This window comes from Sceloporus undulatus, chromosome 6 (genome assembly GCF_019175285.1).
Source record: "Sceloporus undulatus isolate JIND9_A2432 ecotype Alabama chromosome 6, SceUnd_v1.1, whole genome shotgun sequence".
Lineage (NCBI taxonomy): Eukaryota > Metazoa > Chordata > Lepidosauria > Squamata > Phrynosomatidae > Sceloporus > Sceloporus undulatus.
Window position 1 is genome coordinate 122,118,522 of NC_056527.1, and position 13,781 is coordinate 122,132,302.

The following is a 13,781-nucleotide window of genomic DNA, read 5'->3' on the forward strand; positions in this document are numbered from 1 at the left end:
TATTATGTTTATTTATACCCTGCCTTCCTCCCAATACAGGGACCCAAGGCGGCTTACCAATCTAAAACAGTCCAAGTTAAAACACTCTAAATATGCGAAATATAAGCATATTGTATATGCAGAATACGCTGAAGTGAACTGCATTTCTAAATGCTTGACCGAAGGAAGTGGCAAGTTACTGCAATGCCAGAAATCTGGGAACTGGAGGAAAATTTTACTGGAGAAGGGAAATTCTTATGGGGGAACAATGCCCTACAAACAGGTAAATCCTGAATGTAGCACCTAGTGTTACAGAAGTCCCTGGCCTGAATGCTTCTTGATTTTGAGGGTGCTGTATAAATGGGATCATTTATGAGTGAATCCAAAGTGAGGAGGAAAGAGCATGACCATCAATAACTGCCCTAGAATGGCATGAACTCTTTTTTGCAGGGTAAAAAAGTACAGTAGTGCCTTGTGGATATCACATGTTTGTTGCCCAAACTGCAGAGAACAAATCCTATGATTTATCATCCTAGCCTTGTGCTTGGCTTCACTTCATGGTCACCGGCTTGAAAGGCAGAGGTTATGATCATGAGAAAGAATAAACACCACAAGTAACAGACCAGAGGTCCCAGCATCCTTTCGCTTACCTGGTTGCTTTTCCCCTTTTGGATACACTCTGTTTTCTTCTCCGCCGGAGCTTCCCAGAGGATCTGTGGAGAAGAGACCTTATGTGTCACCATCATAAGATCATCACCAGATCATCACATCTTCATGCTTACATCACCCTCTTACAAAAGCTCAGTGTGGTTTATGGTGCAATTATAGGGGGGAGAAGCTGCACAGTCATGGGATCGTAGACAATACTAGGAGACTGTTTTAAGGAGAAATACAAAGTGGAGTGATCACAGACGCCCAGAAGCTAAAGGTCGAGGCAACAAGCCATATCTAATGGGGGGGGGGGGGAATCTAGTTCAAGGGTTGGCCAAATGAAGCCCACGAGCTTCAAGTGGCCTTCGGTGCCCCAAAGTGCAGCCCTTGAAGCCTCCCATTAGTGAAAAAATTGGGTTTATTTTTATCCCCCACCAACCGCCGAAAACCACTAGAAAATGCAGTGGTTTTGCTTATCCCACTCCACATACACCCCCAAAGATTGAAAAAAGATTCCAAATCATCAAAAAACATTGCATCAGAAATGCTAGTGTGGCCCATTTAAAATTCGCACAGATAACACCCCAATCTACCTCATCGATCTGACACATTTCCCCCCCCCCTTTTCATCAGAAACCAATGGTCATGCAATTCATGTTCCTCTGCCTTCAGAGCCTCTGCATTGCAAAAATCCAGATAGCACCTCTCCTTCCCATCCTGAGTGCCCAGCAATGCCCTCAAACATCTCTTGCTCATTTCAGGAGGCTCAAACTAGCAAGAATTTATGGCGACCTGAAAAATAACTGCTGGAAGTGTGAGGAAGAGAATGGCATTTTCTACCATATTTGGCGGCAGTGTACAAAAGCAAAGGCATTCTAACAAGGATGGAATTAGTAGGATTATTCCTACTAATCAAATATAGGTATCCTGGTACCTATAGTTTTTTTGTGGGTTTTTGGGGCTATGTGGCCATGTTCTAGAAGAGTTTATTCCTGATGTTTCACCAGCATCTGTGGCTGGCATCTTCAGAAAAATTCTGGTACCATTACTTGGAGAATCTGGGTACCATTGCATCCCTGGGCCAAACAATGATAGATGCTAGCCACACCAACTAAGCAGAAGTGGGTCCTAAAAGACCACTTAATGAGAAGCATTTTGCCTTCCACACCCAACTTGGGGCTTTCTTAGGGGCAACTACTGGCCACTGTTGGCAAAGGAACATGGGCCTGGATGGATCTTTTGACTAGGATGCTTCCTGCATCTCCTATGAAATGAGAAAGAGCGGCACATGGGTGTTGCTTGCTCCTTGTCCAGACCCATTCCCCAACTCACCATGTCTTCAGGTTCCATGCTGCTGGTGCTGAGGGCAAAGATCGCTTCTCGCGCACCTACATACAGCAAGCCTTTGGGGTCAGCCAACGTCAGCGTTGTATAGTTGGAAACCCCCGCGCTGGAGAAACGCTTGGTCACGTCCTTTAGTTCTGCAAGAGAAAAGTCGACAAAATTAAAAGGATGGAGTGGGGAGAAGGAGGAGAAAGAAGATTCACTCATCTGCTGTAACAGTAGCTCCCAGACCTTGGCCTCACAGAATTACAGGGCAGGAATGCTTGCAGATGATGGTACTTTGCCTTGCAACAGGAACAGATAGCAATAATATACTGTCAATGGAAGAATCCATTTTCTCCCCAGCTATTCATTTGGCTTCTATGGACTTTTTAAAAAACCCTACTGCAACACTAAATTTAATTTCACGTTTTCCCAATATAAAGTCTATGACGGTTCTCCATGCATCTGTTCAGAGGCTAGTGCGCTTCGATCAAGGCAACAAACAAATCTCAGAGATACAGCATTTTTTCAGTGCAGAGAGGAGAGCTGTGTGATCCGATACTTCGATGCCATTTTATCATCTCAGATGTCATTCTATCTACAGAGTCAATAGCCACTCCAGTGGGCCCTTGTTTTTGAAATTTATGTTTCCTCCCCCTCTCCTGAATCCTGTCCCATATATTCTGGCCCAATGACAGGTGCTGAAAAACCCGAAAGACTGTCACATTTGTGAGACTTTAGTGACCCTAACAGTTGGTGACTGATGTCTTCCATATCAGTGGAGTGGCAAATCTACTCTAGTTTGAACTGTTAAGAAGGTTAAGAGGTGACATGATAGCCATGTTTAAGTATTTAAACAAATATCATATTGAGTATGGAGCAAGGTTGTTCTCTGCTGCTCCACAGACTAAGACACGGAGCAATGGATTCAAGCTACTAGAAAAGAGATTCCACTTAAACTTTAGGAAGAACATCCTGATGGTAAGAACTGTTTGACAATGAAAGAATACATGGTGGAGTCTCCTTCTTTGGAAGTTTTTAAACAGAGGAGGGTGGGGACTGGTCCACATGATTAAAATCCTCCTCATTCCAATCTAATAGACTGTGATCCAGCCACATGGAATTCAAAGGAATTTGGGCTTTTTGCAGGGAGGTGGCGATGAATCCATAAACTTTGCAAAGAAAGGATTCATGGTTATTGCTAAAGTATCTGTGCGGATGCATATTGTCAAACATGTGGCCATCTGTCTGCTTCGCATGGATCCGCATGGCTATGCATTTTCAGCAGACACTGGATGAATAAATACAAATTTGCGCAGGAAAGTGAAAACAAGCATTGATGCAAATGTGTGAAATTCTGCAGCAATTCGCTCTGTACGCTTGTGTGTAGACTAGCCCTGGATGGCCATCTCTTGGAAGTGCTTGGATTGGGTCTTTCTTCATGGCAGAATGGGGTTGGATTGGATAGCCCTTGGGGTCTCTTCCAACTCTATGATTCTATGCTGGTCCCCCCCACAATGAAATATTTTGAAGCTGGGAGTCTAGGAGAAATCATTTAATTGCAATGCTCCAAAGGAGGACTGAAACCAGAAAGCGATGAAAAATAATGCTACACATATATGAAACAAAGCTTTTTCAGCCCTTCAAAGCCTTCTCACGCGTCTTCAATTCCTGTCTGTCCTGAAATGCATTTATTTTGTCAATGTACATTCAAGTCAGTAGCTTCCGACTCAAGACTTAGCAGCCCAAAATAACTTGTGCTCTTGGAGTCAGAAATGCTAAAATTAAACTTTGCAGGGCATTTAATTTTCCTTTTAAAAAATGTATGACTGGCACACAAAGACAGAGGGAAATGTGGATTCGCTCTCTGTTCTTCCGAACATCACAAGGGACCCAAATTGAAACTTAGAGAGCTCTGCAGGGGTAGTTGTTGTCCACACAGAAGCATCACAGCCTCTTTCTACAAAGATAAGCAATGACACTCCAGTTTTAAAGACAGCTGGAGAGGGAATGCAATTCAACTATACAGTATAAAGGGGACTGCCTGGAGTGAAAGCAGCGAATATAGGAGAGGCAAGAGAAAAGATGATGGACTGTCTTTCATTATATGCATCTCACTATCTGCACATAGATATGAATGCTATGAGAACAAAATACGGGATCCTATGGTTGTCCTTAGTAAGAAATCATGTATTCATCCTATACATGAATACTATGTATTCATGAGAAGCATGCAGCCTTCCAGATTTAGACTGCAGATCCCAGCATTTCTTCTGACTGGCTCTGCTGGCTAAGACTCCTATGTCTTAGAATCCAACAACATCTGAGGGCTACACATTTCCTACCCTGATCTATCCTTTAAAATTCTGCTAAACGCCTTCCTCATTAATAAAGAATAGGTTGCCATTTATTCCCAACTACTCTGAACTAGTTAGGCAACGGTTTGCATATCGCTATGTGCTCTTGATAAATGCTTTTTGTAATTTTCCACTTATTGTATTAGAAAAAAGAAGGAGGAGGAGAAGAAAGGAAAGCGAAATCATGGCTGCACAAGTAAAGCCCAGCGCAGAACCAACGCTGGCAAACCATGATTTGCAGATCACAAGCCAATCTCAGGGAAAAAGCAAACTGCGTTTTCCTTGTCCCTTTCCACCCCCTCAGCGTTCAGCATGGATCCTTGGAAATGACAGTCTGCAAACACAATTGTAGAAAACGCAAGAGTTTCAAATTGTGCTGTTTCTGTAACTCCGGAAAACGTGTGGGTTGTTGAGGCCTGTCAGATTTTGAGGCTTTCAAACACTCAGCGTGACAAAATTGTTTAACGGGGCGGAAGGATCCCCTGCCCCCTTTTGCGCTTGGCTGCAACACACAACGGAGTCCGGAAAACAGAGTGGCAACTGGTTCAAAACCCTTGCTGGTTACCGGAGGGGAAAAGGCACCAAGCCACATTATGGAGAGTAAAGGCTGGGGCAGAGATCAGTCTTGCCCAGATGTGGGTCCCACAGGAACCGAACGCACATTTTCTGGTGACTGGGAGACCAGAGATGGAGTGCGGGGATCGATGCGCATAGATGCCCCATGAATAGCGGGTGCCACTCTGTTTGGAAAAATACAACTGTCCCTCCACATCTGTGACTTTAATGTTCACGGATTTGATTGTTCATGGATTTGATTAATATGTTCTCTCTACAAAACTGTAAGTTCTCCGGTGCAACTTCTGCCAGATGTTGACCACAGAGTTGTACTGGAGGAGCTAGAGATTCCTAGAAAAAAATGGTTCTCTAGCCATTTGTAGGTCTTCCAGTGCAATTCTATGATCAACCTCTGGCAGATGTTGACCACAATATTGACCTGGAAGACCTAGAGATTCATAGAGAAAATGCTTCTCTAGGCATTTGTAGGTCCTTCAGTGCAATTCTATGATCAACCTCTGGCAGCTGTTGACCACAAAGCTGCACTGGAAGACCTAGAGATTAACAGGGAAAACACCTCTCTAGGCATTTGTAGGTCTTCCAGTGCAATTCTATGGTCAACGTTTGGCAGCTGTTGACCATAATGTTGCACTGGAGCGTCTATAGAGATTCCTAGAGAAAACACTTCTCTAGGCATTTGTGTCCTCCAGTGCAATTCTATGGTCAACCTCTGGCAGATGTTGACCACAGAGTTGCACTGGGGGACCTAAAAGTTCCTAGAGAGGTGTTCTCTCTGGTAAAAAGAAAATTAGTGGGTTTTTTATTTGCGGTCTTTCACGGACGGGGGTCCTGTGCCCCTAACCCCAGCAAATGTGGAGGCCCTGATGTAATCTTGTCGGCCTGTTACTCGCCTTGCCTTGTGATCCTCCAGGGATCTCTCTGCACTCCGCAACCAGAAGAGAGTCTAATCCACCAAACCGCCTCCTCCCTGCCTGGTTTAGCGATTAGCAAATTAGTCTCTATATATAAGCCACCGGAAGCGGCAGAGCAGGGGCGGGGGCAGCTGTTTTCATGGCAAAGTGGGATGAAGCAGCCCCTGCGAAATCACTTCCAACAGGAGGCTGGATGATATCATGGAGAGCTCAACACCTCCTTCCCTGCTGATAAGACAGAGATCCAAAAGAGAGAAAAGAGCAGCATGGAGGTATTTATTTAGAGCAAGACCTTGGCAACATCCCCAAGCAGAGAGAGGCAATGCTAGCCATAGTGGGCTACCGACACCATTTCTCATTTCAAGGCACAAAGAAGACACCTTGCTCCATTTTGGGAGAGAACAAAATTGGGCTGGAGATAGGCTATAGCTTTGGGGTAATACAAGAGGACCATTACAAACCAGTGGCCTTATTCAATGGTTCGAAATGATGATAACAGTTGGCCCTAACCCCAGTGGATACTAAAGACCTAGTGTATGTTCAGAGAGTGGTCAGAGTGATAGCGAAGCAGAACTATCCATAGTCCAAGGCAGTCAGCTGGGAATATAAACAGGGGAATGCTCTTGGCTTTCTGCAGGTTTTTTGATGTCCCGGAGGTCCCTAGTTGGCTACCGATGGAAACCAAAGACATCTCTGGGATAATCTAGCGGATTAGATAGAATCATAGAGTTGGAAGAGCTCTCAAGGGCCACCAAACCCCTGCTATGCGAGAATACACAACCAAAGCACTCCCATCAGAGAGCCACCCAGCCTCTGTTTAAAGACCTCGAAAGGAGACTCCACCATATTCAGAGGCAGCATATTTTACTGTTGAACAGTTCTTATTGTCATGAAGTTCTTCATAACGTTTACTTGGAATCTCTTTTCCTGTAACCTGCATCCATTGCTTTGTATCCTAGTCTCTGGAGCAGCAGAAAACAAGCTTGTTCTGGCCTCAGCATGACAGCCCTCCAAATATTTAAACAGGGCTATCATATCACCTCTTAACCTTTTTCTCCTCCAGGCTAAATACACCCAGATCCCAAAGTGTCTCCTCATAGGGCTTGACAGTTTCCAGACCTTGAACCATTTTGGTCAGTTTTCTCTGGACACGCTCCAGCTTGTTAACATCCTTGATGAATTGCGGTGCCCAAAACTGGACACAGGACTATTCCAGGCAAGGCCTGACCAAAGCAGAATAGAGTGGCACTATGGCTTCCTTTGATCTAGACACTACGCTCCTATTGATGCAGCCTAGGATCATATTGGCTTTTAAGCTATAGAATCACACTGTTGACTCATTTTTAGCTTGGCTTGTTATTATGCTGAAACAAAGGGGATCAGATTAATGGGCCATGTGCATTGCAGAAGGGACTGAAACATGATTTAGGACACATGGTGTGTTCAGGGCCAGCTCTACCATCAGGTAACTGTCCCAAGCAGTGACAGCCTTGCAGCCATTCTCCTTCTCTTCATGATTCTGGTATATTTTCAGACTTTGCAGAGGATAGCAAGGTAGTTTGGGGTTGCAGGAGCCTGTTCTGTACCCCCAAACTACCTTTCTATCCTCTGCAAAGTTTAGCAGAATCATGATAGCCATGCTGGCTGGGAGTCTGGAAGTCAGATCAAGCTGCCAGTTCAAGATGCTTCTCTTTGTGCAATTGGGAGTTGTGGGGAATGAATTCTGCAAAGTCCTCTGCTCAAGGTACCAAGCTGTCATGAACAGCAAGAAATTGGTGTCTTGTCTATTGGTTGTTGTTGCTGTGTGCCTTAAAGTTGGTTCCGACTTGTGGCAACCCTAATGTGTACTTATCACAAGGTTTTCTTGGCAATTTTTTTTGGAGCAGGTTTGCCTTTGGCATCCTCTGAGAATGAGAGAGAGTGACTTGCCCAAGCTTATGCAATGGGTTTACATGGTTGAGTTGGGGTACGAACCCTGGTCTCCAGAGATGGAGTCCTACGCTCAAACCACAACTCGGGACCTCAATGGTTATTATGCAGCAGACTAATGAAACTTTGCAGAAAGAGTTCCCGGCTTGTACCTCTGCAAAAAGGCTCCCTTGCTTCCAGACATGCCCTACCCACCAGCCTCTAGAAGCCAAGGAAAACATCTTACGGCAGAGGCCTGCAAAGCCCTGTCTTTGCGTACCATTCCTGATCAAAGGACCATTGTTTGGGATGCTCAGAGTGCAACCAGAGACGCGGCACCCAGCCTGCTCAGCGGAGGATCTGTTTTCCCGGCCGGTCCAGGGCTTGAGTGCGTGTCTTTGTTCGCCAAAGAGACAGCCCTCTGTGCAGCCATGGAGAGCGGATCCCTCGGGGGAGTTGATCTCACCGCATTGAAAAACGGTTGGAGTCAAGCTGTGCGGGAGGCCGCATGGAGAGTTGTTTGGTGTGGGAAGAGAGGAGGGACAGCCGGAGACATGGAAACTCAGCCAACCACCTCAGGGGCCATCTGTCTTCTCCATCTTTACCAAGCATCACTGGACAGGCAGAGCAGGAAAGCGGCTTTGCAGCAATGTGGCGTATCAGTTCAAGAGTGTTGGGTTATGGCTCTGGAGACCAGGGTTCGAATCCCTGCTCAGCTGTTAAACCCAATGGTGACCCAATGGGTGACCTTGCGCAAGTCACGCTCTCTCAGCCTCAGGGGGAAGCAATGGCAAACCTCCTCTGAAGCAATATCGCCAAGAAAACCCCATGATAGGTGCGCCTTAAGGTCGCCACAAGTTGGAAACCACTTGAAGGCACACAACAACACACATCAAACATTTTCTAATGTGGGGTTTAGAGTTTCTCTGCTGGAGAGTTCAAGTGCAATATTTTATTGTATATATGTTATGTGACTTTATACATAGATGTTTTAATTGTTTGAACTTTACAATAATTTTATAGGTTTTATCCGTGAGCCGCCTTGAGTCTCTCCGGGGAGAAAGGTGTGATATAAATGACAACAAATCAGATCAAATAAATGCAAGTGTGCCAGTACTCTATAGCAGATTATTCTAAGTACTTCACTAAACTACAAATCCCGTGGCAGTTAAACCGGTATAAAACCACTATACTACAGTGGAACCTCGCCATACGCGGGGGATCCGTTCCAGATCCCACCGCGTATGGTGATTTCCGCCTATGCTCGAGCCCCATTGTAAACAATGGGGCTCATGCACTGTGGCGCGGAGGTGCACGGGGCGCAACGGGCGCGCGCGCCCATTCAACTGAATGGGACGTGCCGCCTCTTATGCCCCGCGCGCGCCCAGCGGCTTGAGCGCATACGCTCAAAGCCGCTTATAAAAAGTCCGCGTATGCGGAGGCCCCACTGTACTATGAACATATACTCTTAGCCTCTTGAGTCTTACTCACTTGGTCAACTGGGTATTCTGTCTTTACAGAGCCCTTTGGTCCAAAAGACATCATTTACTATAAATAATAATAATAATAATAGTAATGATGATGATGATGATGATGATAATAATAATAATAATAATAAACACCCTATAATTCCAATGGTTAGCACGCTTTTAAACACAGCCATACGCAAAGGTACATCCACACTAGTGGGGGAGAATGTACAACAGACAAGATGAAAAGAATACTATTATCTAGAAGTTTAAACCTTTTAGTACCATTAACAAGTCAATTTATCTGTATCACAAGCCAGAGCTGCCATGCAAGAACACTCAAAGGTGAAAACATTTCCAAAACACAGAAGCTGCTTTCTGTCTTTTTATGCTAAGTGAACCAAAATAAAAATAAGGAATGGGGGTGGTATACTTATTTTTGCAATCTGTGCTGGGAAGAGGAGGGGTCTCTGTTTGTTGTCTTACCTGTCATTAAAACACAATAAAACTATCAAGTAACCAAAAAAATCCCTCCTTCCAGATATACAAGTTCCCTAGGAACCAGATGTCACCGAAACAAGTTCTAAGTGTCTCTGAAGAATAGAGGTTTTGTTCAGAGCTTTTATGGCACTAAAGAATGTAGACAAAGAAAGCTAAAGAAATTTACTGCCGCAGGGAGCCTAAATGCCCTAAAAGCACCAGATCCTTTCTGATCTTGGAAGCTAAGCAGGCTCAGCTCTAGTTAGTACTTGGATGGGAGACCACCAATGAATCCCAGGCACCCTCGGTGACATTTCAGAGGAAACAAATGGCAAAACCACCTCTGGATATTCCTTGCCTAAGAAAGCCCTATGAAATTTGTGGGGTTCCCGTAAGTCGACAGGTGAGACGCAATTCTAGGCACATCAGTTACCAAGGAGGAAGGAAGAGGATTTGCACACTTTTCCTCAAAATCAGGAATCAAAAAGCGCATCCTCCAAGGAATCTGAATCAGCAGCAAATCTGACATTTAGCATGGCAAAATTGCTCCCCAAAAATTCTCCTCTATTTGCTGCCCAAATAGAGACAAAAAACTGGCGTGTGTGTGTTTGTGTGTGTGTGTGTGTGTATGAAGTGTAGCTCTCTGATTTCTCCTGGGGAGGCAATGCAGCCCTGCCACCTCCAGACTCATTTTGTTTGGAAAGGCAACTGCCTCTGAAATGCCAAGTACAGCCAGATTAGAAGCTATTCTGCAGAAATCCTGCTGCCTGCTGCCAAACCCAGCACCATGGGCTTGGCGTTTGCATCTCCTCCTCCTTTTGCGCAGCACCATTCTGCCCCTGCGTGTGTTATTATACAAAATCCTGGGCCCCGCAAGGAGTGGCGCTGGTGCCATCCTGACTGGCCCACTGCCCTCAAGAGCCTCCGAGGGAGAAGATATCTGGCTTTTCATCTAACCATCTTTTCAAGCACCCTTAATTACACCGTCTTGAAGAGATATAAAGACATGACAACGCTCCGCTCCACTCCACTCCGCTTTTGAGAGCACTCCGATCTGTTAACCTGATCTCTAACGCCCATTTGGCACCCAAAGTGGTTGTCCCTGTTGCCTTTGCCTTGCTGGGGAAGATGACACTTGGGTAGACTCCCGCTACGACAGGAGCCTGCATCCGCACTGCAGAATTAATTAATTGATTATTAATAATTTATTATATTTATTTGTATCCCGCTCTTTTCCCAGGACTAGGACTCAGTTAATTAATGCAATTTGATACCACTTTAATGGTCATGGCTCCATCCTATGGAGATTTGTGACCTGTTGTTGCACCAGAGCTCTTGGACAGGGAAGGCTAATCATGTCACAAAACTACAAATCCCAAAATTATAGAGCATTGAACCGTGGCAGTTAAAGCAATACCAATAGCAATTGCAAGTACAATGTCAAACTGCATTAATTCTGCCGTGTGGACAGTCTCATGGACTAGGATCTTGTCTATGGAGAGAGAATTGCACAGCTATTTGAAGCTAGCGGAGCCAATACACAACAGGACTGTGTTGCACTCTCTGCCAAGCCACTATAAGAACATCATCATAAAAAAAGATAATAAAAGCAAAGAGAGGCAGATTTCCTGCAAAACAGACTTGCCTTATTACTGAATAACCACAAGCCGTCACACGTCGACACATTGGGCAGGGCTCCCAAAACGTAAGGTGCACAATTTAGATGTTTTAGGAATGCAAAGCGTTATGAGTTTATCTGAGAAACGCTGACAGTTTGGGTTTCCAAAATGAGAAATATCGCCATCAAACTGTTGGAGGGAAGAGGAGGGCCAGGGAGAATCTTGTTGCCGCCTATTCTCTCTGCCACGCAGGTGCCCTTGGCACCTTCTGGGCACCCCGTGCCAAGAACAGGGCTATAAACACACCAAATTTATTCAGCTCGGGAGCCAAAAGAGGCAGAGACGGACTTGAATCTGCGTGCCTGGGCCTTGCTCCAGTTACTACTCAACTCAGATTCAATTACGGCAAGTTTTCTTTCTCCCCCCCCAAAAAATATGACAAGACATACAAGTGCTGCCAAAATATACATGGAGAGATCTTCAATGAGCGAAGCCAGGGAATGGAATTATCATCAGAACTACAAAAAACACGCAGTCCAAATACCTGGCTGAGCAGATGGCTTAAAAATCATGCTGCAACAAACTCAGAATTCAACAGCGTTTATAATAAACACTAACTATAACAGAGTAAAGCTCCTTTACTAGATATAATTCGGTACTAAGTGCCTTCTTGAAAATGATTATTGGTTTATAGCATTTGTATGCCACTTTTAGCTTAATGAAGCTACTTAGGAGATACCTTCTGTTGCCTAAATAGCATGAAATGTGTTCCTTCACCATCCTGGTAATACAGCACAACACTTTGCTGATGTTCAAGAGAAGGAATAAAGAACCTGCCATCCTCCTTCCAGATGTTTTAGACTGCAATTCCCATACCTCTTTGCCACTGGCCATGCTTGGTGAGACTGATGGGAATTTAGGTCCCAAACATCCGAAGGTCATGGGTTCCCCCATCCATGTGCAAAAGGAAAAACAGAAACTCTGACACTATAATTTTTGTTGTCATGCGCATTCATGTCCACTCCTGCTTTTCTTGGCAAGATTTACTCAGAGGAGGTTCACTATTACCTCCTTAAAGTCTGAAAGAGTGTGACTCACCAAAGGTCACCCAGTAGGTTTTCATTATTCCATTCAGAGCCATTGTATATACTCATGTATAAGTCAAGCTCTTGTATACCGTATATACTCGACTATAGGTCGACCTCGTGTATAAGTCGAGGGCAGGTTTTGGGGCCGAAACTATGGATTTTGATATGGCCCATGGATAAGTCGAGGGTAAAACTTAGGGCCACGTAACAAAGGATCTAAAGGATGGAGCAAAGGAAAACAATGCCAAAGACTTAAAAAATTTCCAAAAGGCATAACTGCCAGTGCTTCCAAGGCAGATTATACTTTGCCTTTCTCCAGAGCATGGTTCCTTTTTTAAAATAAGAGTTAAAGTACAGTACCAACATTGAACCATGAATAAGTCAACTCCTGTATTTGGGGTCAATTTTTTGACTAACATTTCTAGACTTATACATGAGTCTATAAAGTAAGTCAAAGGCACATTTTAGGGCCAGAATTATGGATTTGCAGATGCCATTGTTGTTACGTGCTTTCAAGTCATTTCTGACATTTGGCGACCCTAAGGCCAACCCATCATGGGGTTTTCTTGGCAAGAGTTGCTCAGAGGAGATTTGCCATTGCCTTCCCTGAAGCTGAGAGAGAGTAACCTGCCCAAGTGGGTTTCATGGCGGAGCAGAGAATCAAACCCTGGTCTCCAGACTGATAGTCCAACACTCCAACCCCTATCCCACGCTGGATATAACCCATCCATAAGTCAATGGTAAACCTTAGGAACCAAAGATGTAAAGGGTGAAGCAAAGGAAAATGAGGCCAAAAAACGTACAAAATCCTGGCAGGCAGATCTGCTTGTGTTCATCCTAAATCCATCTCAGCCTCAAAGGAAGGCAATGGCAAAAACTCCTCTGAACAAAACTTGCCAAGAAAACCTCACGATAGGTTTGCTTTAGGACTGCCATAAATCCAAAATGACTTGCACACAACAACAATTTAGATGGACCTGTGGATAAGCCAACTCAGAATTTTTGGGTCCATTTTTTAAAACTAAAATATCTTAACTTATACCTGAGTAGATACAGTAATACCTGCAATACACCTCAGGTACGGAGGCAAAACACCTTGCAAACAGCAGAGGCTATGAACAAATTGCAGAAGAGGAATGTTGCCTTAATGTCAGGCTGCTCCCCAAAGGCAAGGGATGGCCATTGCTGGAAGCAGAACACTTTGAGGTGGATGGATGTTTGGCTTGATCCCACAAGCGACGATGGAGCCAAGATCATCACGTGAAAGGTGGGGCATTTTGCACAGGATTCTGGGAGTTGTTTTAAGGCACGCAGCCAATTCACATGGCGTTCTTGTTATAAGCAACTGGGCTGCGCCCTTGTGAATCAATCACACCTCAACATACACTTAAGATGCCTTTATAGCTTTGGAGATCCC

General features: G+C 44.7%; 1 protein-coding gene across 3 annotated transcripts in view; it reads right to left on the reverse strand.

Annotated features, from left to right (window-relative positions):
• SEMA4C (semaphorin 4C) overlaps positions 1–13,781 on the reverse strand; it is a 54,812-nt gene that overhangs the window by 16,522 nt on the left and 24,509 nt on the right. For all 3 annotated transcript variants that reach the window (XM_042475617.1, XM_042475618.1, XM_042475619.1), the window contains exons 3-4: positions 1,963–2,111; positions 630–692 (exon numbers count right to left, since the gene is read on the reverse strand). In XM_042475617.1, coding sequence (XP_042331551.1) covers positions 630–692; positions 1,963–2,111 — 212 coding nt within the window. The remainder of the gene's footprint in view (positions 1–629; positions 693–1,962; positions 2,112–13,781) is intronic.